Below are 27,354 nucleotides of genomic sequence, written 5' to 3'. Positions count from 1 at the left end.
TTGTAAACAGTAGGGAAACATCTATGTTAACTGTATGGAAACATCTATGTAAACTGTATGGAAACATCTATGGTAACTGTATGGAAACATCTATGTAAACAGTATGGAAACATCTATGTAAACTGTATAGAAACATGTATGTAAAGTGTATGGAAACATCTACAAGTAAACTGTTTGGAAACATCTATGTAAACTGTATGGAAACATCTATGCAAACTGTATAGAAACATCTACAAGTAAACTGTATGGAAACATCTATGTAAACTGTTTGGAAACATCTATGTAAAGTGTATGGAAACATCTATGTAAACTGTATGGAAACATCTATGTAAACTGTATGGAAACATCTATGTAAACTGTATGGAAACATCTATGTAAACTGTATGGAAACATCTATGTAAACTGTATGGAAACATCTATGTAAACTGTATGGAAACATCTATGTAAACTGTATGGAAACATCTATGTAAACTGTATGGAAACATCTATGTAAACTGTAAGGAAGCATGTAATATATGGAAGCACTTTTATCTCACTTTTTCTTAAAACAATGGTATATATATATATCCCTCATTGGAAACATCTACTGTCCATGTCCATATATCTTATATTAAAACATCAATGCAAACTGTAATCACATTTTCATAAACTCCATCATGGAAATTTTCATAGAAACCATGGAAATATGTCCAAAGCCTTTTAATGTTGTACCAATTGAAAAACATGTATACAATGCCGCATCATGACAAAACCAACATAGTGCGTTTGCGACCAGCATGGATTAATACCAGCCTACGCATCCGCGCAGTCTGATCAGGATCCATGTTGTTCGCTTACAAACCCTATTACAAGTAGAGAAACTGATAGCAAACAGCATGGATCCTGATCAGACTGGGCGGATTCGCAAGCTGGTCTGGATCCATGCTGGTCACAAACGCATTATGTTGGTGCAACATCTGTGCAAAAATGTATTCTTATATGCCACTATTGAAACATCTGTCGATACAATTTGCTGGGAAAAATGAAACTGTGGTAGAGTATCAGAGTGATAATCACTTGTGGTGCATCTGCAGGAAATTCTCAACAATCGATAAAAATAAAATAAAATGAAATTAACTTCAATGATGAATATTTTATGCCTTTATGATAATTTTTTTTTTGCGTGTTTTTTTTTGTGTACTTACTCATCTCTTTTAAAAAATTTATTGTCAAGAGTGAAAAATTTATTAGAATTTAAAAAAAATCAGAGGGCTGATACATGATTGTCACTGTGTAATAAAGATAGATAGAATTTTAAGTTTTTCAAGTTCTCGCACTATGACATTATTATCATGTATATAGTTATTACATGCATACTAGAGAATACAGTTTTATGTTGTTGTATCAAATTTAATTGTTGTACTTTAGTACTTAATGTGGTGGAGCAGTTACTAAAGTGATTGCATCTCTGAATTAGCTTAATTGACATTTACACATTAATCGAATGTTATAATAATCATATTTGCGTACAACATTTTGAGTTTTCCACAACAGTGTCAATTTGTAGTAGAGGACTAAGTTAGGGATAGCACATGCAAATGTCATGCATAGGAGGCTATCATTATAATGTTAGAAGGCAACTTGTATGGTTTATTATATATTTTAAAAAATCAATGTTTTCATTTTAATAGAACCGATTGATAAAATTTTCTGATTTTCTCAATGCGATAGGAAAATTTTCTAAATTTCTTGAAAGCATTGGCTGTTGCAGGAAAAATAGTTATAATATCACTTGATGTTTCAAAGACTGGATTATTGTTTCAAGTAGAAGGGAAAACTTTTTCTTTCTGTGGTAGAAATCTGGCAACATTTCATAAGATTGTTTCATCCTTCTCACCTGTTGTTCTTGTACATAAACATATGCCTGTTATAGATTATCATGAAAATATGCCTATATAACTTTCAGGTTGATTAAAAATAATGTGCTCTCAGTAATAATTGGGCAATAGGTCAGAGGGGACGGTTGTGTGTGTGTGGGGGGGGGGGGGAGAGGGGGTCTGGGTGATGGTTACAGGATTCAGGGCTTTTTTTTCACAGGCTGGGAAAGCAGCCCTGCCCTTATTTTGGGCGAAAATTTTTACAGTATATTTTCAAAAGGGGAAGAAAAATCTTGATATAAATTCAGTATTCTGGGGATAATTGCATTCTGATTTTAAAAAAAACTTTTTTGGGGGGAAGCCGCCCTTAAACAGCCCCTGCTATAGAAGGGAAAAAAGGCCCTGGGATACAGGACTGTAAAGTGTTCTTGTGTAAGTTTTCAACTAACTAGTAACCTGTCAAATGCGATGTAATAACCTAGTTGATGGGAACACTGGTATTATCAAGTATGAAAGGTATTGACGCTAATTGTACAATACATAAAATACTGAGAGATTTTGTGTGATGTTAAGTACCACTTACTAATCAAGAGCTGTGACTCAAATATTCAGAATTTTCCCAAGAAAATTATACTGATGGTCAATTTCCTATTCTGAGAAAAGTCTGAGGTGTCTTCTTTATAGAGACAGAATGAACTGTCAATCTATTTTTGTCTGTCCATTTGTTACTTTGGACCATATAATTGATACTTTATATATGTACATATTTCAGGTTTTCTAAAGTTGACTGTTTTGTTAGCTCACCTGTCACAAAGTGACAGGGTGAGCTTTTGTGTTGCTTTTCGTCCGTCGTCCGTCCGGCCGTCCGTCCGTCGTCCATCCGTAAACTTTTACTTTAAATGACATCTCCTCATAAACCACTAAGCCAATTTCATCCAAACTTCACAGGAATGTTCCTTTGGTGGTCACCTTTAAAAATTGTTCAAAGAATTTAATTCCATGCAGAACTCTGGTTGCCATGGCAACCGAAAGAAAAAACTTTAAATATCTTCTTTTCAAAAACCATAAGAGGTAGAGCTTAGATATTTGGCATGAAACATCTTCTAGTGAGTGTCTACCAAGTTTGTTCAAATAAAAGCCCTGGGGTCAAAATTGGCCCCGCCCCAGGGGGTCATTGATTTTCCCTATATGCATATAGTAAAAACTTAAAAAATCTTCTTTTAAAGAACCCAAAGAGCTAGAGCTAAGATATTTAGCATGAAACATGTTCTAATGGGTGTTTACCAAGTTTGTTCAAATAAAAGCCCTGGGGTTAAAATTCGCCCCGCCCCGGGGGGTCATTGATTTTCCCTATATGCATATAGTAAAAACTTAAAAAATCTTCTTTTAAAGAATTCAAAGAGCTATGGCTAAGATATTGAGCATCAAACATGTTCTAATAGGTGTCTACCAAGTTTGTTCAAATAAAAGCCCTGGGGTTAAAATTGGCCCCAAGCCCTGGGGGGATCATTGATTTTCCCTATATGCATATAGTAAAAACTTAAAAAATCTTCTTTTAAAGATCCAAAAGTGTTAGAGTTAAGATATTTAGCATGAAACATGTTCTAATAAGTGTCTACCAAGTTTGTTCAAATAAAAGCCCTGGATTAAAATTGGCCCCGCCCCCGGGGGGTCATTGATTTTCCCTATATGCATATAGTAAAAACTTAAAAAATTTTCTTTTAAAGAAATCAAAGAGCTATGGCTAAGATATTTAGCATCAAAACATGTTCTAATAGGTGTCTACCAAGTTTGTTCAAATAAAAGCCCTGGGGTCAAAATTGGCCCGCGCCCAGGGGGTCATTGATTTCCCTATATTTGCATATAGCTAAAAACTTAAAAAATCTTCTTTTAAATATCCAAAAGAGTTAGATCTAAGATATATTAGATGAAACATGTTCTAATAAGTGTCTACATCAAGTTTGTTCAAATAAAAGCAAAATTGGCCCCGCCCTGGGGGTCATTGAAATATGCCATATAGTAAAAACTTAAAAAATCTTCTTTTAAAGAAATCTACTAAGATATTTAGCATTAAACAATGTTCTGGTGTCCTACCAAGTTTGTTCAACATAAAAGCCCTGGATCAAAATTGGGCACCGCCCCGGGGGGTCATTGATTTTCCTTATATGTGTAATAGCAAAAACTTAAAAAAATCTTCTTTTGAAAAAACCCAAATAGCTAGAAGTTAAGATATTAACATGAACAATCTTTTAGTGAGTGTCTACAAAGTTTGTTTCAAATAAAAGCCCTGGGGTCAAAATTGGCCCTTGCCCCGGGGGGTCCATTGTTTTTCTTCATATGTGTATAGCAAAAACTAAAATCTTTTTTTGAAAAAAACCCAATATCTAGAGTTAAGAATATTAAGCAATGAAACATCTTCTAGTAAGGGTCTACAAAGTTTGTTAAAAAAAAAGCCCCGGGTAAAAACTGGCCCCGGCCCCAGGGGGTGTCTTGTTTTTAACTATATGTGTATTGGGTAAAAACTTAAAAAAAAAATCTTCTTTTAAAAAGTCCAATGGCTAGAGGCTTAGAGTTAGCATACTAACATCTTCTTATGGGGTCTCCAAGATTTGTGCAATAAAAGCCCTTGGTTAAATTGGCCCTGGCAAACGTTCGGGTTGGGGGTGGGGGGGGCCTCTATATCAGGTGAGCGACCTCAGGGTCCCATCATGGCCCTCTTGTTTGTTTAATGGACTTGCCCAGGAGACAAATAACCTGATATGTCAATTAAACTTACTTATAATTTGACTGAAGAACAATTTAGCAGTCAATTAACTTTTATATGGCAGAAACCAGACTTTTATATTTTGGCAGAAGAACAAAATAATGTTTATTGAATATTTAGCAGTCAATTAATTGTATGAATTTTGTGATATCCGTCCATAATTTTTGTATGTATGAAAAAATGAATATTTAGCTGTCAATTAAAACAAAATTATTTAGCTGTCAATTAATTAAAATGAATATATTGCTGTTCAGTTAATTGGTTGTCTGTATAAATAAATATTTGTTATATTTGCAGAAGTCTGTTCTTTTAGATTACAACAGTGGAAGGAGGACAAATCCATTGTAAAAATGTTAACTGAAATTAAAACTGTTATAATTTGAGGGAATAATGCTTTATATTTTTGTTTGATAAGCATGCCTGTGCTTTCAATATAGAAAATAAGGTTTACAGATCTTAATTAAATGTCTTGTATTTGAAAGTAATTAATGAAAAAATACTTTTGTTTTATTCCCATGCTACTACTTTTGATTTCAGTCCCAAAATTTAAATATGAACTTATATGTTTGGGGTTAAGAAAGGGGAAGGGGAATTTGTTCGTTGTGGGCCCAATTTTTAAATTTTTTTTTCGGGGTAAAGAGATGATAAATCAATTTCCCACCGCACTTACCTTTCCAAAAAATTTTTTAAATTTTTCAAGGTTAAGTCATTAATTTTTTTTTTCCGCTTAAAATTTTAAGCATTTTTTTCCTCCCCTAGACGAGATGTTTTAATTTGTTTTTCCTGGTTTAATTACATGGTGTTTTGGGGACTATCTCGATTTTTTTTCAGGGGGAGGGAACCCTTTTACCAAACCCCTGAAAGATCGTGAAATTAGATTGGGAACATAAATGGAATGTTAATTTTGACCCCGTTTGACAGCCCTTGTTTTTTAAAACTAAAAATTTTCATGCCCTGAAAAATTTCCAAGAGATTTTTTTAAGTTTTGATTGATTTTAAAAAGGACATTTTTATTAACATTGGTGCAAATTTCTTAATTGTTTAGTTGTAAATTTGGAGAAAAAAAAATCTATTTCATTGTTAATTTTTTTTATCATTTTGTGAAATACTGTACACATTCTTATATACTTCTTGTATTAACAGTTTCATGAACTTTCACATGTCTTATTACGCAGTATACATAGTATACATGTATCTTATTGAATGCACTAAAAAATTTTATGGATGCTTCTTTAACTTATTTGGAAAAATATATATTTTTATTATTGTGAAGAAAAAACATTAAATTTATTGTAAAAAATACAAAGGAAAGAAAATTGAAATTTAAAGAGTCCAAAAAAAATTGTTGACAAAAATAATGGTTTAAAAGTGCTTTTTGTGTTCAATTAAGTATGATGAACAGTTTTATTTTGTAATTTAAAAATTTTTAGTAAAAAAATCTAAGGGCAGGGAAAACAGAAATGGGGGTGAAAGGTCAGTCAAGATGTTGAATAAGGCCATTTTTTAGTTCACTTGCTATTTTTTTTTTAACCCTGATGACAAAAGCTTCAAAAAATACTGCAGCAATTATATACATACATTTTAAATATTGACAAAGTGACATGACATAATCACTTACAGCTGATTTAAAATTTTTTAAATAAAAATGATGAAAAAAAAAAAAGTTGCTTTAGGGGGAAACCATATGGGAATAAACAAAAATTGTAGATTTTGGGCAGATTTGAAGAAAATGATATGATTAAAAGATTTTGATAAGATTTGGGCAAAAGTTTTTGTCTTTTAAACCCCATCATTTTGTCAGCCCCTGTAAAATTATCTCCCCCGATAAAAAATTTTTTTCAACCCCCAAATTTTATAATTTTACCCCCTATCTACTGACAAATAATAACCCAAATTTGATTTTTCATTTGCCCCCGTAGTTAAAACCCAAAAAATTTTCAAGTTTGATTAAGTTTGTGAAAAAGGGAAAAGAGACTGTTTAGGGGAGGTTTGTTTAAATTTTTTTTAAATTTTCCCCCAGCGAGGACGTAGGGGGAGGAAACAAAATATCTTGGCTGTTTATGGGAGGGCCTTTTTTTTTTTTTTTGAAAAAAAAAAAACGGGTTTTTAAAGGGTTTTTTTTTATGGGAATTTTTTTTCTTTAACGTGGGTTTGTAGATGCATTTCCCGCAAAAAAAGGGGCCCGGGAGGGAACCCAAAACGATTTTAATAAAAAAGGTTTGTTGGGAATGTGGCTTTTATTTTCCCGAAAAATTTAAACTGAAAATTTTTTTCTTTGGGGGGATCCCCCAAAAAAACGGAAAAAAAAAAATTTAAAAACGAAAAAATTTAGGAAACCCACCCTTTTTACTGGTTTAAATTTTAAACGGGAACAGATAATTTTGTTGGTGTTAATGAAAACCCTTTTAAGGGTTAAAACCCCCCCAAAGGTAGAAAAAAGTTGACAAAATAGCCCACAAAGTGGTTAAATTTTGTTCGGGGAAAATTTGTCCCGGGGGTTAAAAAAAAAAAAAAATTTTTATATAGAATTTTTTAATTTCCCCCAAAAGGCAATTTGATTAAAAAAAATCCAAAATTTCTAAAAAGTGACTATTAACCAACCAGGATATATTTTAAAAAATATTTAAAAAATCCGGTTTTAATTTATTAAGGTATTTTAATTTAAAAAAAGAAAACGAAATATAGTAGGATTAGACGGAATAAGTTAATTGACCCTACAAAAGGAAAAAACTAAGCTTATTAAAAATTTGCAACCGGAAATGATTGCTTTCGGATTTGTTCCGGGGAATGGAAAAAAAAGTACCCCAACCCCTTTATAAAGTAGAGGGGTTCCATCCCAATTGAAATTTTTTTTTTAGGGGTTTTAGGGGAAAAGTGGGTTTCTGTTTGGGGGGGCTTTTGTTAGATTCTGTTTTAAATTTTTGTTAAAAAGATAAAGCCCTGCTTTTTTTTCTTCCGGGAAACCATAACAATTTGGGGTATTATAATATTTTTAAAGGGGGGGTTTTTTAATTAAAAAAATTTGAATTTTTAAACCGGCTAAAAGGGTTTTGGGGAAAGATCGAGGGGAACACAAAAATGCTTTTTGAAAATTTTAAAGATTTTGATTTTATTTTTACTTATCAAAGTTAATTTGAAAATTTTTTGGGCTTATTTTTTGGGGTTTTAATTTTACAATTTTTAATTTAAAAGCAGAGGTTAAATAATGATTTTTGGAAAAATATTTCAAAAAAAGTTTTATCAATTTTTGACAGCCCTTAAAAAGAAAAGGGTTTGGGATTTTTTTAAACTTGTTTTTCAACTGTTTCCCTTTTTTAAAGGGGAAAAAAAAATTTTTTTTTTTATTTTTAGGGGGGGGTTTTTAAAAAATTGAATTAAAAAAATGGAAAGGTTTAAAGTTTAGAAACATTAATTTTTAATTTGGGAACCCAAAAAGAATTTAGGACCTTTAAAAAGGGGAAAAATTTATGAAGGGAAAATAAATGTTTTAAAAGAGATTAAAGGGGGTTATAGGGAAGTTTTTTATTTTTTTTCCGTGAAAGGGTTATTTATGATGAATTATCTGTGTGACCCTTAGGCTTAGCTGTCTCAGACTGACTTTTAATAATGACAGCTGCATTTAATTTTGATTTTAAACCCCTTTCTAACTAAAAAAACCTTTTAAAAGGGGCCCCCTTTCCCAAAGTGTCCATCTTTTAATTTTGGACATAACCAGTTCATCATTTTTACGGGGAAAATTTTTAAAAAAAATGCTTCGGGCTGAAAGTAAACCCCTTGGGAGACCATGACAATGGGATGGAAAGTGTTATCTGATTTATGGTTCTGCCCCCTATTTGTTTTTGGATTAAAAAAATTGGGGTTTTCTTTCCCCCGCATGTGCGAGTAAAATTTTAAACCAAATGTTTTGATTTGACTATAGACATTTTCAAATTTAAAGCATATACTATGACTAATTAATCCATTGACTGTGTAGAATTTATTTGTATTAATTTAGTTTATATAGACATTCCCTGTTGGGAAATTTTCCATTTTTTTTAATTGTGGCTTATTCCAACCCTCAAAAAAAACCTTTACTAATAGCTAAATAGGGGCAACAAGAGTAAATATGCAATTTTAAACCTGTGCTTTTAGAAACAATAATTTAAATTTTTCAATGTTTTCAAATTTAACCCTTCCCCAGAGCAATCAAAAAACCATGCTGGGGAACCCGCCAACATTTTTTGGGGTTCCAAAGGGGATTGCCCCGTACTCTTTCCCGTCTTTCGGACTTTTTTGGGTTTATCAAACAGAGCCTGCAGTATTTTCAATTTTCCATTTAAAGGCCTTTTTTAGGGATTTTAAAATTTATTTAAAAATTATAAACTTTCAGTGGGCTTCTTTTTTTAAATGCTCATTTGTACAAAAAAAACTTAAAGGCCCCTTTCACAGGGGTTATAAAAAATAAAAATTCAAAATTTGATTTTTACATAGGATTATATAGATTAAACAAATATTATATTATTTTTTTTGTCAAACTTTAAATAATGGAAATTTGCAGTTTATAAATCATGTCACTTTTCTAGGGCCCCGTGAGTGGGAAACCCGATTTTTAGCAATTTTATGACTTTGATTATAAATTCAAAAAAATTTAAAAACGAAAAATTGGGAAATTTTAAAACCCTTACCCCTTAAAAATTTATTTTAAGGGCTTGGTCAATTTTTTTTAAAAACTTGGGAAAATTTAGCTACAAATTTGTTTTGTTTTTGGACATAAAGGGAAAGGTAGATTTCATTGTAAAAAAGTTTAAACTTAATTAAAATATTTCCCCGCCCCAAAAAAAGTTTTTAAGGGGGTTTTACTGGAAAACACTTTTTCCGTCCGGCTGTCCGTTTTCCCTCCGGCCGTCCGTCCGTTTGGTTTTTTTTTTGTCCGCCCCAAAAACTTTTAAAATTCCTTTTTACCCCAGGGCCTTTATATTTGGCCCTGATGAGGATTAGTCATGATTAGTAGATGACCCCTATATGGATGTTTGAAGTTCACTAGGTCAAAGGTCTAAGCCCTACAAGGGCCTTGACTTCCAAAAAAGCTTGTCGCGCCAATACTTAAAGTATTCCTTTGACCCTTACAGTCGTCATATTTGGCATGGAGGTTAGTCATGCATTAGTAGATGACCCCTATTGATTTTGAGGTCACTAGGTCAAAGGTTACAAAAGGTCACAGGGGCCTTGACTTTCAAAAAAGCTTGTCCGCCCTATAACTTCAGATTCCTTTGAACCTACAGTCTTCATATTTGGCATGGAGGTTAGTCATGATTAGTAGATGACCCGCTATTGACTTTTGAGGTCACCAGGTCAAAGGTCAAGGTCACAGGGGCCTTGACTTCAGCAAAAAGCTTGTCCGCCCAATAACTTAAGATTCCTTTGACCCTTAGTCTTCATATTTGGTATGGAGGTTAGTCATGATTAGTAGATGACCCCTATTGATTTTGAGGTCACCAGGTCAAAGGTCAAGGTCACAGGGACTTTGACTTTAAAAAGTTTGTCTGCCCAATAACTTTAGATTCCTTTGACCCACAGTCTTCATATTTGGCATGGATGTTGATCATGAAGGGACTTTGACTTCAAAAAGTTTTTCCACCCATTAACTTAAGATTCCTTTTGACCCACAGTCTTCATATTTGGCATGGATGTTGATCATGACTATAAGGTGACCCCGAATGATTTTGAGGTCACTGGGTCAAAGGTCAAGGTCACAGGGACCTTGACAAAAAAAAGCTTTTCTTCTCAATTGCTAAAGAATGTCCTGTCCGCAATGTATTGATTTTGACATTTTCACATTTGAAGCATGTAGAATACATAACTTAGCAATGCACTGGCTTAGTAACCTCAGATTTGGCAGGGAGGTTGTCCTTGAGCTCTAAATGGCCACTGTTGATTCTGACAAAGTGGTATGCGGGGGTATTCACGCCATGATAGTGGCAGTTCTAGTTTATTTAGATGTTTTGTATCTTATTGAGAACCAATACATATCTTGAATGACTTATATTAAAAATGAGCAATATAGATTATATTTCATTTTGAATGTTCAGTATTTCATTTAATAGCATGAAATAAAGACATTTCTTACGTATAACTAACATAAAGAATAGTAACTGTTACAACTAACAAGTTTGTTTCTTACCAACCCTTTGATAATATAAAAGGTCATTTGAAAATTAGAATAAAGTCAGAAAAATCAAGTTGTGTTGGTGCCCCCTAAAACCAAACAAAAGAAACTTAAGAAAAGTCAATTTTAATTACTGTTCAGAATTATTATTAAATGACATTTATTTATGGTGTACACCTCTTCAGGCAAAATCAATTGTCCGAATTGCCAAGGTTTTCCCCGACAAGTGGGAATTTTTAAGAATTAACTATATTATATAAATATTGATGGACAGGTTAAGAAATGCCTTAAGTAAGTCTAAACCAAATTTTGCCCGCCCTGCCTTTTGTAAATTTATCAATGAAATTTTATGTTACATTCATAAACGTAAGAAATGTAGTGAAACCTTGTACTTAAAGAATATTACTTTTCTTTTTCAAGAAGAATAGCCATTATTTATTGTCCTTTGTAATTTATATCAGTAATTTGATAAAAACTGTATGACTCATTTTTTTTCCCCAGTCTTTAACTTATACTGTACAGCAGTCATTAAAATTGGACAAAAATCGAACATCACCGAAAAAATCTTGGCATTAGCCCATCAATATTAATTTAAGTCGGTTGAGATTTTACAATAGTGTACTACTATACCACACATATCCTTAAAGTGGATATTTGTCTTATCACATCTAGGGTAATCCTAACTTTAAATTAGTTGACTTTAAACGCCCACGTTATAAAACAATATCGTCCATCCCCGATGATGATTTATAGACTGTTATATTTTCTTTGGATGGCGTAAAAAGTGGCTGGTGTTGGTATATATGAATGTTTATTGAAGTATCGTGGTTTTTATGATGTTGTATTATGATATTTCAAAAAGGTTGTATTTTATATTTTAGTTTCATTTCCTTCCATTGATGGTTCAGAGATGTTTTATTTGAATAACGGCCAATAGCTGACGCCTCGTTTTATACAGCATATTGAGTTTGAACATCATTACCATTGGACTCTACTGAGGTTTTAAATGATAGGATGTGATTGGAAGTTTTTTTTTTTCTAGACTTGTGTTCAATTTGGTGAAGGTCTTTACCAATAACATGACTTGTGTGCAAAATTTCAGATCCTTAATTCTAAGAATTTTCGTAATGATACCTACATAGTCACATAATTATCATAATATAATTATTATCAATCATAATAATTATAACCATCATAAAAATGAAAAATTTATCATCATAATAATCATCATCACTATCATCTTCTTCAGTTCTTTGTCTTCAGTGTTGTCATTTTCGTTCCCATCAACTAACAAGCTCTAATCATCATCATCATCAACATCATCAACATCATCACCATCATCTTTATCACAGACATCCTCATTTCCTTCATCAGGGTGATCATTTAATACTTTCGTTTATCTACAAGAATTGAACAGTTAAAAATATCGACTTGTTGTGCAATTATCCAGCATTGTTCCTGATAATGTATACAAGAAAAAGATTATTTAGACATGCTCAGACACACTATTTTGGTTAAATAGCAGGTGTGTATAAAAAGTCGGTCTATACCAGTATAATAATGACCTTGTGACATGCTAGATATGGTATGACTGTGTAAAAATTATTTGCGCTACGTCAAACGTATTTCCCACAATAAAGCATCGCTTCGTTCACCACAGTTATATTTCACACCTGGTTTTGCCTATTTTGTGGTTAAGTGCCCACAAATTGATGACCTTTTATCGCCCATTTACCCAAATTTGGCAAACATAACTGAAAACTTATGATTGTTAGATAAGATAAGGACCGTATGAAATATTGAAGAGTGTAAACATGCGATGTAAGAAATATTTCATGAAAATATGTAAAATATTGTAATTGGGCTATACATTTTTCTGCTTTACTCGTTATTGTTTTTTTTACGGATGGTTGATCAAATAAGGAGATATACATGTATATTATATATGTTATACAATGTACTATGTAGTATGTTAAAAAAGAAACCATTAGACTAAAAAAAGTATATATTATCATAATTAAGTGTGTTAAAGACCAACTGTAGCAGTGTGAATAATTATGTTAAAGCAAAATAAGCATGGCATGTGAACCAAGTTAAAAATTATGAATTAATTGGTATTAAGTAATATTAATCCAGTTACACTGCTAAAACGGAAGCCTTCACCAGTCGAGTATAGAGCAAGGTTGTGCATTCTGGCCATTAGGCACTATATAGTACTGTTGGTTGACCAACTTCATGTTCTCATCTACGTATCCCTTAAATAGATAATGGACTGTTCCAGAAAAGAAGCCTGGACAAGTCCATTTAAGAAATTCAGCAGATTAAGGGTTAAATACTGTAATGAAATTGAAGAGATTAAAAAAGATCAAGCATTACACCCATAACACCTGCTTATCATAGAGTTTATAGATCTGTTAAAGACTAGCCATGATCTGTGAAACTAAGTTGTAGTTATGCTTTAAAGGTCACCAACTTTAATGCACTGAAATGTGATAAAACTGTTCCAATTGCAGTCATTTCAACATGACTTAATGTGAAATTTCCTAGTGATTGCATCTGTTGAACCACCATTAAATCAAGTAATTTTTTGTGCATGCTTTTGAGAAATGATTTTTCCCTTGTTTAAAACTTGATGTCAATAATAAAGGGGTTTCACAGCTGAAAACTTTGTCCAACAAATGTGCATGTCCATCATTATCAAATATGAACGTTGAATGTGGTTGCCTAGTGTTTCAGATGTCGGCCTCTCAACCAGGGGATCATGGGTTCGAGCCATTCTAGTGTCACAACCGTATTTACTTTGATGATACCAGTACTGGTTATTTCCAGTAGGGGAACTCACGAGAGGTTCAAACATGCTTCAAGCTGTCATCACAATTAGATAAAAATAGAAATGTTGATACGAAACTTGTCAATTCACATACCATAACTGTCCATGCACAAAATGACAAAATAATCTGTTTCTACTTTGCTTGAAATATTTCAGTTTTGAAATGTTAGTGAAACAGTGGCAGATTTATTTCTCTAGGTAATGTTTGTAATGTTTTAGCATGTGTTTTAAATGTTATCGACACTTGTATATTTCAGGAGAGCAGATGACAATATTAGGGTATAACAAAGGTGGGGAATGGTGTGAAGTCAAGAACAAGGCTGGTGAGATAGGCTGGGTACCAAGCAACTATATAGCCCCTGTGAACAGCCTGGACAAGTTTAGCTGGTACCATGGGCAGATTTCTCGGTAAGTTATTAGTTAAGAAAAGGATAAGCCGGGCACCAAGTCTGAATTAATTTAGCTGGTACCATGGTTAGATTTCTCTTTAAGTAAGTATGTGAGGAACCCCTCACCATAAGCTTGTCACCAAACCTGGTCAAGTTAGTCATAGATTAATAGGTTGAATAAAAAGTATGCAACTATAATGCACATGTGAAAAATCTGAACAAATATGCTACAGTGGGTACTATCTGCATACTTCACAATAAGGTCGAAATGATTGAATTTTTCTGATACCATGCATATTTCTAGTACTCATATGACTGTAGATTGCATCTATAAATAGCCATGACAATATATGATGCTGGTTTCACAAATATATATTTATAGTCACAGTTTTTGCAGAAAGCCAGGTTCCAGGAAACCATTTTCTATGCTTTCATAAGCAGCATTGATATATGCTGGTGACTAAGTCTTAGTCAGGCTGTCATTCAACTAGTGGATACAAACTCTATAATAAGCTTAACTGTAGCAGCAGCATTCTGTTAGTTGTCTGCATAATTTGTATATTTGAATGATAAACAGTTGATGCCTGGTTGTCAGCTTATAAATTTCCAAATTATTAAAAAATTTAAAAATTTGCTGCTGTTGAGACAATTTTTTTCCCCATTTCACATAATTTCTTGACTCAAAATTTAAAATTTTCCAATTAAATAGACCAGTTTAAAAAAAGGAGCAAAAAATAAATGAATAACTAAATAAAAATCACTGGAAATAAAAAATCATTGCAATTTAAATCAAGGCTAGGGTACGTTATTATTTAATCAGTTGTTAGTTTATTCAGAATTTATTTATGTTTTATTGTGTAGGAAGCTATAAGCTGATGAGCATAGACATGCTGTTAAATCCATTCCTGGAACCAGCCAGTACTGAGCTATATGAGTAAGGTTTCTTGCTCAAGGAAATAAGGACTTGCCCCTGATGGGGCTTGAACCCATGTGACTTGCGATCTTAGATTACTTGTCTGACTCTTATTTCGTCAGTTAGTCAGATAATGCATCTTGTTTTGTTGTTTTCAGGAATGCCTCAGAGTATTTACTGAGCAGTGGTATTAACGGAAGTTTCCTTGTCCGAGAGAGTGAAAGTAGTCCCGGTCAACGGTCAATCTCTGTTAGGTATGAGGGTCGAGTTTATCACTACAGAATTAGCGAAGATTCTGATGCAAAGGTATGTGAGAAAAGTGACAAATTTTCTTTGAATAAAGTCTTTTGCATTACATATATAACAATTATATGTACTTTTATGACCAAGAATTTCTTTCAAAAAGAATATTTGGTATAAAAATTCTGATGTTTTTAATTGAATTATAAATGACATCAAGTCACTGACAGTCTTCATAGTCAGTTCAGTTATCTATTGTATAATGATAATATATTATATAACCATATCTTTTGAGAAAATTGTTGAGTGAAATAAGCACACTATGTATTTACCTTTTAAAATGATGTTATTAACAGTGTGGTATTGCCACATGGAAAATGGTTATATCAGTCTTCGATTTGTTTTTAGTACCAAAAAAAATTGTTCTAAATTTTTAGCTCGACTATTCGCAGAATAATCGAGCTAATGCAGTCACCCATTTGTCGGCGTCGGCGTCCCTGTGGTTAAGTTTTTGTATGTAAGCTGGTATCTCCATAACTACTGAAGGGAATGGATTGAAACTTCACACACTTGTTCTCTGTGATTATCTAAGATGATTGGCACAAGTCCCATAACTCTGATTTGCTTTTTTTCATAATTATGCCCCTTTTTCGACTTAGAAATTCTTGGTTAAGTTTTTGTATGTAAGCTGGTATCTCCATAACTACTGAAGGGAATGGATTGAAACTTCACACACTTGTTCTCTGTGATTATCTAAGATGATTGGCACAAGTCCCATAACTCTGATTTGCTTTTTTTATAATTATGCCCCTTTTTCGACTTAGAAATTCTTGGTTAAGTTTTTGTATGTAAGCTGGTATCTCCATAACTACTGAAGGGAATGGATTGAAACTTCACACACTTGTTCTCTGTGATTATCTAAGATGATTGGCACAAGTCCCATAACTCTGATTTGCTTTTTTTCATAATTATGCCCCTTTTTCGACTTAGAAATTCTTGGTTAAGTTTTTGTATGTAAGCTGTTATCTCCATAACTACTGAAGGGAATTGATTGAAACTTCACACACTTGTTCTCTGTGATTATCTAAGATGATTGGCACAAGTCCCATAACTCTGATTTGCTTTTTTACATAATTATGCCTCTTTTTCGACTTAGAAATTCTTGGTTAAGTTTTTGCGTGTAAGCTGGTATCTCCATAACTACTGAAGGGAATGGATTGAAACTTCACACACTTGTTCTATGTGATTATCTAAGATGATTGGCACAAGTCCCATAACTCTGATTTGCTTTTTAACATAATTATGCCCCTTTTTCGACTTAGAAATTCTTGGTTAAGTTTTTGCGTGTAAGCTGGTATCTCCATAACTACTGAAGGGAATGGATTGAAACTTCACACACTTGGTCTCTGTGATTATCTAAGATGATTGGTACAAGTCCCATAACTCTGATTTGCTTTTTTGCATAATTATGCCCCTTTTTCTACTCATGAATTCTTGGTTAAGTTTTTGCATGTAAGCTTGTCTCTCCATAACTACTGAAGGGAATGTATTGAAACTTGAAGAGTTTGTACCTTTTCGGACAATTTTATGTATTCATATAGGTAAGCATTATTATACTCAATGAAACACCCTTGTGACAAATTTTCAAATAGTCGAGCGTTACTGTCCTCCGACAGTTCTTGTTTATTTATCTTTTCACGCACCAGGTATATGTGACAGTTGATCATAGATTTAACACGTTAGCCGAACTTGTCCATCATCATTCTATACATTCGGACGGCCTTGTTACAACGTTACTCTACCCTGCACCAAAGAGGACAAAACCGACGGTGTTTGGTTTGAGCCCGGAACCGGACCGCTGGGAAATAGAGAGGACCGAGATTGCAATGAAGCACCGGTTAGGTGGTGGTCAGTATGGTGATGTGTACGAGGCTGTGTGGAAACGATACAATAAAACCGTTGCTGTCAAAACTCTGAAGGTATGAGTAATAAAAACTTCAAACAAATGCCAGTGAGATTTTAAAGTCTACACTATAAACTATAAGAATATTATTCGGGCTTGGTTCTATGTTTTCTAAGAACTAGTGGTTTAAGATGCTGAGTAAAGAGCTTTTATGGATTAGTATTTGGAAAAAAAAATTCATGTGAGGGTGCCACCCCAGTTATCTTGAAGATAGTTTGTTGTTGTTACCAACTTCTTGTTTGTGCTTAAAATTACACAAATGATAAAAACTTCATTTCACATGATTATATATGTAATTAATTAGAATAGGATGGAATTGTAAATTGTGTTGTATTTTCTGCCATTTAAATTAGGAGGACACAATGGCCTTGAAGGATTTCCTAGAAGAGGCAGGAATCATGAAAGCTATGAAACATCCCAATCTTGTTCAACTGTTAGGTGAGATCCTTTGTTACCTTATTAAATCTATTTATCTTAAAAGCATTAAAAATTGGTGAACATAATTATGATGATCTGCCATCAATATGCTTGTATATTTTCTTAGCTAGTTTCCTTTAGAGAAGTAAAAATGGGAAACCTTTGCTAAGAGTAAGACCCACCAATATATAGCCTGGCTTGGTCAGTATGTCCATAAAAGAAGCAGAAGTTACAAAAGTATGACCAACCAGTATAGAGCCTGGCCAATATGTTCATTAAATCCATGCAATGTGACCAGACATATACTTTTGATTTTAGTATTTTGATATTAAAATTCTTAAAACTAAACAAAGGAAAGTTTAAATGTAAAACAGTCTAAATCCTTTGTCATACGTTTTTATTCTTTCAACAGATATGATAGTGTTAAACTCACAATATTGTGTTTTAACTTTGAAATAATGCAATATTAAAAGGAGAAGTTTATAGGCCTTGAATTAAAATAAACAAAACAAAGTGGGTACTTTTATAATAGCTCCTATAGTTTGTTTTACCATAGTCATTTTTTGTTGCAGGTGTGTGTACAAGGGAGCCCCCATTTTATATTGTCACAGAGTTCATGACCCAGGGAAATCTGTTAGATTTTCTCCGAGGCCGCAACAAAGAAGATATAGGACCAACTATATTAATGTACATGGCTACACAGATAGCGTCAGCCATGGCTTATTTAGAAGAAAAACTTTTTATACACAGGTATATTAAACTTGATATATTTCTAGAGACTTAAATCTTTTGTAAAGACCGTCAAATATAGCTTCAAATATAAACCGAACAGTTACGGATAAGATATTTTCATAATGGCTGATCACTGTAGATTTAGGTGGAAAATGGCAGTTAGTCCAAAGGAGAACTATTTCTGTTTAGAGCCTACCTACCTAACATCTTTTATAACTGCTAACCATAGCCTTATTATATGCTTTTCAGCATTTTTTCAAAATATTTTCTTTTCAATGTTAAGATTTAATTATATTTGGGAAAATAAAGAAGAAGAAAAAAAGAAATTTTGTACCTATCTGTCCTTATTATTCAATGTGTTTATTACATGATTGTTGTTCTGTCATGTTTGTAGAGATCTGGCAGCAAGAAATTGTTTGGTAGGAGACAGTCATTTAGTAAAAGTGGCCGATTTCGGTTTAGCGAGGCTCATGAAGGACGACACATACACCGCCCATGCTGGCGCTAAATTTCCCATCAAATGGACGGCACCAGAGGGACTTGCTTTCAACAGATTCTCAACAAAATCTGACGTCTGGGGTACGAACAAATTTCAGTTCTTACTTTAGAAACCCTTCCTTTGCATATGTTTCACCTCTGTTTAAAGCTGCATGCCTCCACATTAGCGAAAATATTTCAATAAAAACAAATTTGAGAAAAATGTACTAAGATTTTAGGAAAAGTAAAAATATTCAAGATTCAAGTAATAATTTACATGTTCTGTGCGATTAATGACTGATTTTTCAGTATTTATAATTATATTTCTACTGCGTTACTAAAGCAGTAAGGGCAATTTTTGCATAATTTGTCCTCTTTTTCATAATTTACGTGGGCTATAAGTGCCAATGATAATGTGCAAATTCTTTCCTTTTGGTTATTTCACTAAATACTACTTTTGAACATATTTTCAAAATTTTCATGAAAGTTAGCATGAATCTGGAGGCATGTTGCTTTAAATTTATGGGAAATTTGAATTTTCAAAACAAAATCTCGTGTCTGGGGTATGAACAAGTTTTAATTCTTGTTTTAAAATCCACCTCATTTGCATAGCATTCACCTCTGTTAAAAACACCCAACAGTTTCAATTTAATGAAAAATTTGAATTTTCAAAGTCTCGCTTCATATTGGAATATTTCCACGTATTGGTTTTGAATTGTATAAAACCACAATTTTAAACAAGCAATGATGTCCTTTTTTATCGGAGAATGTCACTATGTTAAATTTTTATATGTGTTAATAAACATTTTCCAGGCCTCCCAGAAGAACAATAAAATTGTCTGGGACAGTTAGATGGAGAATGTTTTATTGTTTTGAAACTTTTAAATGAGAAGAATTTTTATTTAGATGTTGTAAAAATTTGTGCCAGAACTCACATGCCTAGCATTAACCTATTTACATTGTAATTGTAAAGGAAAACACAGGTCAGGTTGATGGGGGCAGGATGGTCATAAAAATTGTATGAAATACTTTTTCTATTGTAAGTCAATGATAAAGGAAAAGGAAAAAAAAACAATATCAAAAAAATCAACAGATAGGTGGTACACTGTATACAAATACACTCACTATTCTTTTCCCCATGACAAAACTGTTTGAAATTTTCATTAAATTTTAAAAAATATTTATTGTGAAGATTTTTCCCCTCCAAACCCTACCTTTTAGGTCTTTATTAATTTTTGCTAGAAACATTATTCTTATAATCTGTAAAAAATGGAATTGTCTTAACAGGTTTCTTAAATTTTCCCCAGTTTTCTTATGGCCATCAAGATAAAAATCCAAAAATCCCAAATTGTGAAAGGCATGGGTTATTGCACTGTTATAATGTGATACTGGCATTTACTAAAAGTGTGCCCAGTATCACATATTTTGTATAATCAATTTGCTATTCTGTAATTACAACAGATAAATCACAGACAAGTTTGCTGTATATCTCAGGGAAAGTATTCACTCCCAGATCTAGAATTGGTCTATCACCCTTTTTGACACAGTTACTTTGAATAATACATAACTTTCTATAATTGAAGTGGGAAGTGGGAAGTTGTAGACATCGATGAATGATTTTATGCTATATATAAGTAGATTTTAGCACGTTTTCTTATCAGAAATGCCAAAGAGATTAATTGAATAAATGAAACTTGAATGGATTTTGCTCTGTATATAGAATGTAGGGTATGAAATGACCTGTTTTGAGTTTTAAGATACTAAGGTAGTGTGATATATATATATAGTTACATTATATAGAATCATACATCAGTTGTCACTCCACATAGACCTCATTAAATGTGTCTAGGAATGTGTTTTTAGAGAGTTTATTATGAAATACCCCCCCCCCACCCCCAATAAATAAATAACAGTAAAAAAATATAATAAAAAAAATAAATAAATGAATATATACATTTATAAATAAATAAGTAAATAAAGTAAAATAAATAAATGAATGAATGAATAAATAAATAACATTGAAAAATATATATAAATAATTGAATAAATAAATAGAATAAAGTAAATTAGAAAAATAAATATATGAAATAAAAGCCTAATAGGAAATACCAATAGTTATTGAATGTGGATATATGGATAGTCACCAAGTCACCAATTATTTATTTTACACATACACGTTTTACATCATGAATATTTATATTAACCTGTCCTGGGTTATATTTAGTAATATGTAATGGTTAATAAAAGAATAAAAAACAAAACCCCAGCAACATCATTTCTGGTTTGTTTAATTATTTAAGTTAATTATTTTTAATAATGAAATAAGAAGAAGGACTTAATGAAATATAATGTGTCAGATTCACATATATAGATTCTATCTACAAATAAACTTCAATGAAAATAGCTTTTTGCTCTAAACCTTAAATAATCATTTTACTATTGATAGTTTTTTCAAATGCATTGTTAATTTACTTATTGATTAACAAAACATTTTTTTCTCTCATATCTTTCAGCATTTGGAGTGTTGCTATGGGAACTAGCTACCTATGGTATGTCACCATATCCTGGGGTGGACCTCACAGAGGTGTACCACTTGTTAGAGAGGGGATACAGGATGGAACGGCCCCAGGGTTGCCCCGCCCACATTTACCAGCTCATGATGAGATGTAAGAATTTATATTCCACTCTCATAACTGTATTGCATTTTATGTAAAGAGTGAGAATTAACCAAAATTTTTTAATGTTTTAATTTTTTTTTCTTTTCATGCTGTATATTCAGATCTACATTAGTCAATTTCTGTACCATTGCTTACTTATTTACTGATACATACTTCTAAATAGTTACATTTTGATTAATTTTTCCTGCAAAATATATACATTAATGATTTATTGCACAAAACATATAGGTTATAGGTTATAAACAGAGTTTTAAGAAATTACGAAGTAAAGCCGAGTTATTAGTTAAGATCTTACATACTTATTACTTAAAATTATTTTGTCATATTGACCTCAGTACTCAATAAAATTCACTACAGAAAATTAAAATGAAAATCTGTGTTCATATATTTCAGGTTGGCAATGGGACCCTAAAGACCGACCAACTTTTCACGATATTTTATTGTCATTAGAGAATATGTTTGATAAAACTAATGTGAACGATGGTAAGCTCTCGATATTTTTTTACTTTCCCAAATAGCTTGCTGTGGTAACAAGTTAACCTACGCTGCCACCAGTATAGAGCCAGGCCAGCCTGCACATCCATGCAGTCTGACCAGGCTCTATACTGTTAGCAGCTCAGGTTTTATGATTTTAACATTGAAATGTCTTAAATTAATATCAAATCAGTGTAAGTTAATTTGAACTGTTGTATATTTGAGTCAATCATGGGATGTTAGTTAATTTCTTGTGAGGAAGCTATCCAACTGCATTAAAGAGTTTTTCGGAAGTTTTCATATAGACATATAGGCAGAATTGATGTTTCTACTGAACCTAAATGTCCGCCCATGCCTAAAGTTATTCACCTCTAATTGATATGAGGTACTCCTCATAGTAAAAGCATGACCCACAGACTGTGGTGTTGTTGTGACTTTTATTCTCACTCAGCTCACATGAAAAGAAAATATGAGAAACCTCAAGGCTGATGAGTCCTTGGTTAACAAGATTTACTGTATCCGATTCTTTGTTCACTAATTGATATTATCTTTCTGATAATATTTTCAACATTAAAATAGGACTGTGTATTTTCATGAAATTTTTGAAAATGTATTTAAGAGTAAAATATCATGATGTGCTTACAAACCATTTAAATTACCAAAAGAGGTCAAAATATGCAAAATTAGCCCTCACTATGTAAGTGGCGCACTAGAAATATGGAGATAAATATCACATAATCAATTGTAAATCTCACATAAAATGTAAACTATTACTTAAATGGTGATTCTTTTTACTTTTTTTAAAATATCAGTACATTTTTCTCAAGTTTGAATGTCTTGAAATATTTTGACTTGTCTGGAGGCATGTAGCTTTAAAACATAGTCAGAAATAGATATTCATCTTGTATAATTTTAATTCTATTCTGTTATAAAATAGTAACTTATTGTATTTTAGAAGTGGAAAAGGAACTTGAGAAAACTGACCCTGGTGGTAAGAAAGTGCGAGCCCCAAGCTCTGAAAGTAGTGATGGCCGACACAGTGCAGGTATATACTAACATTGTTCAAATAATTGAACTATTTTTATGCCTTAGTTGGTATTTAAACCTCTTTGATCTGTTGGAATCAAAGGGATAAGCCTTTGCTAACATTGTAGAGCTGGGTCACCCATGCGACCTGATCAGGCTCTTTACTGTTAATATCTCAAAAATGAAATTAAGTTAATAGTTGATTATTCAATTTGAAGATATACTATGCACAAATTTAATTTTAGAAAATATTGATAATTGCTAAACAAAATAAAACATGTTTTGAATTTACAAGAACAGATATGCTATGTTTAAAACTCTACATGTTATAGGTGGTCACAATATGAATATATAGTGTCATTACCAAGTTTACTTGATATGGAACACAGCAACCTATACATAGTTTATTTATTCTTTTATTCATATTAAACATATTTGGTAAGAATTTTATAGATTTCAATAAATTTCCAGAATTAAAATATTTTACTCAAGGATGAGCATTGTTATCTTTATCAATAGATTAGGATTGGAAATATAGGTCCACAGGCCTAGGCTTTAAAATCATAACATTATAAAAACAAAAACATTAGTAATATCATACCTTATTAAGGCAGGTTTTTTACATTATGTGTTATTTTATATATCATATAACTTTATTGTGAGGTTAATGGTTATATAACTTGTAAATATCTTTTTTCTCAGGTCCAACACCACCAGCTGGAAGGAGAGTTCTTCCCCCTGATACAGATTTTAGTCTTCAGCAAGTTAGTGATATTCTTGGACGTAAATCAGGTGGTCGGAAGAAGGGCTCGGCACCAACCCCTCCCCGTCGCACGGTTTCTGCCATCAAAGAACAAGAAGAGAGCCCTGAATCAGAGTTGAAATCCAAAATGAAAAAACAAAAAGCTAAAATTGAAAGTAGCACAATACCGGAATATCCGTTTGAGTCGAACAATTTTGCAAATACTACAGATCTGAGTGAATTTATTAATGCTCCACGTATTCCACAAATGCCCCCAAGTCAGAAGGGCTTCCAGAGAGCAGATAATTCTAAGGAAGCGGGAGGAGCAAAAAGTGGCGACCCTCGAACTGGAATGGAGGATTCTGGGATTTCACGTGGAACTGGAAGTAGTGACAGTTTAAAGCATTTAGCTATAGACAAGTCGAAGTATATGATAAATACAGAGACAGCCACTCGTTCAAATGATACTAAATCTCCCCGACTGCAACAGGGACAAGACCCGCGTAGCAGTGGGAGAAAATTTTCGTACCCAATGATTAAACAGGAATATAAAGCAGCTAATGAATCTGCTGGCACTCGTAGTGTGGACATTGGAACTAGTACAGGTGATGAAAATTTACACGTGGCTTCAACCAGTTTCCGTGGAAAGCAGTATCCCAAGGTGCCTTTACCGCTGCCACAGTCAGCGAGTTTACGTAAAAAACGTATAGAGCGTCCAAAATTGAATACCAGTCATAGTATGGATGCTGAGAGCGACGAAATAGTTACTGTAGGTAAATTAGATGTAAATAATGTTACGCAGACTATTAATAGATATGGAACCATTCCTAAGGGCGTTAGAATTGGTGAATATCTTGCTTCGATGCAAAGTGACGCTGCTGCTCAGCAACATCGGGAATTATCTACGGTAGAAGATCATGACTCAGGTACAGATACCGCTAGTGTTTCCTCGTGTCCGGTTTTACATCCGAACGGGGTTCAGCATAACTTGGCGGGCAATACAAGTGGGGTTGTGGGCGTGTCTTCAGTGACATCGGGGTCGATGGGTGCTAGGGGTGATAACGAGGGTGGTGGTATACAACAGGAATCAAACGTTAGACCCTCGGCGGTGGTGAAATCTCAGTCCTCACATGTGATAGTAGATAACCCAAAAGCTCAATACAGTGGTCTACAGCGACAAAAATCGGACCTTATTCCTGGCTCAAAGCCAACTGTCGAGGGGAGGGAATCACCTCTTGGTGATCAACGACCAAAACCTAGTCCTAGATTCTCAAGACTTTTCTTAGATCAAACTGAAAATGTGTTAAAATTAGAGGAACCTGATAAACATTCAATTCATAGCCCTCCAGATCGGCCTGTTTCTTCCCCAAAACTTGGGGGACAGAATCGTCCTAAAGACTTGACACAAAGTCAGTCAAGCGAGTCCACTCTTGTAAGTAGCCCCGATTCAGTATTTGACCCGAGAACACGGGGTTCGCTGGAACATAAAGTTCCTTTACGACCTCCGTTTCAACAGAAACCCAGATCTGGTTCCGCCACTGAAGAATTTCAAAGAGAGGCTGGAGATTCAGCAAATGTAGGTGGTGGGGACACTAATTCTAATGCCTCTGTGTTATCAAAAGTAGCAAAGTTTCAACCTGTGGGTTCTGAATTTAGTTCCTTTAGGCCGTTTCAGCGTGGAGAGCAGGGGCGTGATTCATTCAAAGATGACAAAAACTTAAAAATTCCACCAGATGTACCAAATAAACCTCGAGCTCCGGACGAAAAGCCGATTATAAGTGGACTTAAACCGGTTGGGGCAGGTACCCCAACCTCTAACAAATCAGTTGTTGAAAGTTTTAACAATGGTGAGAGTGCCGAAGATCCAGCTGAAAAACCAGTAACAAAAGAAACTATAGTAAGTGCTTCAGATAGACTAAAATTGTGTATAGACTCTTTATCAACTGTAGGGAACAAATCAAGTGTGAATTTTATGGAGCTCGTAGAGGAAATGCAATCTTTTTATGAAATGTGTTCTGTGTTTATAGATAGTTTGCCTCCGCATGCGAAGTTTCACACGAAAGAACTTCTGTCCCGGTTGCAGTCGCAGCAGCAGAATTTGAAAACTTTTACGAGCTCGACACCCTCTGGTGGCGGGAATTTGCTCGGTGATATCCAATCAGTGAATAAAGAAATAAAGGAAGTTATACAGAGATAAGGCTACACAACGTTTAGATCTTATTTAGTATATATGTGCTGTAAATTCATTTAATTTTGTGAGCTGTTTAAATTCATGGGTTTGTGTTGAACATTTAAATTTGTAGGTTGTACTTTTTCTTCAACAACCACAAAAGCCTTGAAAAAATTTTAAAATTCTTCATGAAAATTTTACTATTTTCCTGAACAATTCAATGGCTTGTTTATAATAATATAGGGAATTTAAATCAGTTTTAATATAATGCTGCAATGGAAATGTTTTGTACCATTTCTTGTGAAAGAATTATTTCCAGGACATATAAGAAAGGTGCAATACAGCAGAAGTATTGGAAATTTACAGTAAAAATAAATTCAACAAAATGTAAAATTTAATAAAGTATTATGTTTTATTTTGGGTTTTTATTATTGATAGAAATGGCATATTGTAGGTTTAAAAACTTTTGGACTACACAAAAAATCAAAAATCAACTTTATTGGAGTTATATTCTATTAAGTTATATTATTATACTTTAAACAAAGTAGGGTTTCATGTTAAAATACAAGAGATCTTGTTTTAAAAATTGTTTTGGACTTTTTTGTCGCAGAATGTTATTGGCCTCCAAATCTGTGCCGTCTGATCATAGTCTGCACTGTTTGCTGTCCATTACATATTTTGAAATTTTCCCTAAAATCAATTGTCTTGATTGAAAGATGGATAAGTCCATAAACTTATTTTCTGCAATAATTCTCCAGAAGTTGTGGTGTTAATGTAAGGTATTTAATACATTACTGTAGCACATTGTTCTTTAGGCTTTTGCCAATAGTTTTTCATCCTTTAAAACAATTTAAGCTATCATTTTAGAGCATGACTAGAAATATTTGTATCATGCTTTTTCTTGTGCTATGTTATGGTAAATTTTGATGTACATTGTATTAATACTTGACCCTTGACCTCATTTAATAGCCAAAAACATGTTATAAGTAAGAGTTGAAAAACAGAAGAAACCATATAAATTTTCTTGCACTGTCTATAAATATGATGTCCATTTTATTGCAACAGGGCACATTTTTCTTTCTTTTTCTGTCATCAAATGACACTGGAGTTGCTTTCTTTTTTTCTAGAGTTTAAGTTATGAATGTATGGAGATACTTGAATGTTAAAATGTAAATTAAATTTTATGGGACTTTGTGAAATATTTTTTTTTATTTGGGAAAGAGTTGTCTTTTAGTATATTTTAATGATCAGAATTAAAAGTTAATATTTGAACACTTTAAGGGGATAAAAACCTGTTTGGAAGAGTCTCATTATCATAGTTAACTGATCATTAATTATCATTGAAAATATAAATGGGCAATGAAAAATGATTCATACATTGTAAGTATGAAACATTTTAACAAATAGGCAGGCTAAATATATGAAATCCTCAATTTTTCAGGATCTGTTTGGGTGGTTCTCTCCCTTTTTTCCATATTTTTTGTCAATTTGTCAGAACGTCTTTGAAAATGTTTTGTCAGTTTGTTTAAATCATGCCT

General features: G+C 32.9%; 1 protein-coding gene across 1 annotated transcript in view; it reads left to right on the top strand.

Annotated features, from left to right (window-relative positions):
* LOC132738792 (tyrosine-protein kinase ABL1-like) overlaps window positions 1–26,657 on the top strand; it is a 49,325-nt gene extending 22,668 nt beyond the window's left edge. The window contains exons 3-12 of the mRNA XM_060726392.1: window positions 13,853–14,003; window positions 15,056–15,203; window positions 16,844–17,116; window positions 17,454–17,538; window positions 18,090–18,267; window positions 18,644–18,828; window positions 21,240–21,392; window positions 21,798–21,887; window positions 22,834–22,923; window positions 23,607–26,657. Coding sequence (XP_060582375.1) covers window positions 13,853–14,003; window positions 15,056–15,203; window positions 16,844–17,116; window positions 17,454–17,538; window positions 18,090–18,267; window positions 18,644–18,828; window positions 21,240–21,392; window positions 21,798–21,887; window positions 22,834–22,923; window positions 23,607–25,843 — 3,590 coding nt within the window. The 3' untranslated portion in view covers window positions 25,844–26,657. The remainder of the gene's footprint in view (window positions 1–13,852; window positions 14,004–15,055; window positions 15,204–16,843; window positions 17,117–17,453; window positions 17,539–18,089; window positions 18,268–18,643; window positions 18,829–21,239; window positions 21,393–21,797; window positions 21,888–22,833; window positions 22,924–23,606) is intronic.
* Window positions 26,658–27,354: the final 697 nt, after the last annotated feature.

Source organism: Ruditapes philippinarum, unplaced genomic scaffold, assembly GCF_026571515.1.
Source record: "Ruditapes philippinarum isolate M1 unplaced genomic scaffold, ASM2657151v2 ctg1078_1_1_1_1, whole genome shotgun sequence".
In the NCBI taxonomy this organism is placed as follows: domain Eukaryota; kingdom Metazoa; phylum Mollusca; class Bivalvia; order Venerida; family Veneridae; genus Ruditapes; species Ruditapes philippinarum.
Note: the sequence above shows the minus strand (reverse complement) of the source record. Positions and strands in the feature narration are given on the sequence as shown.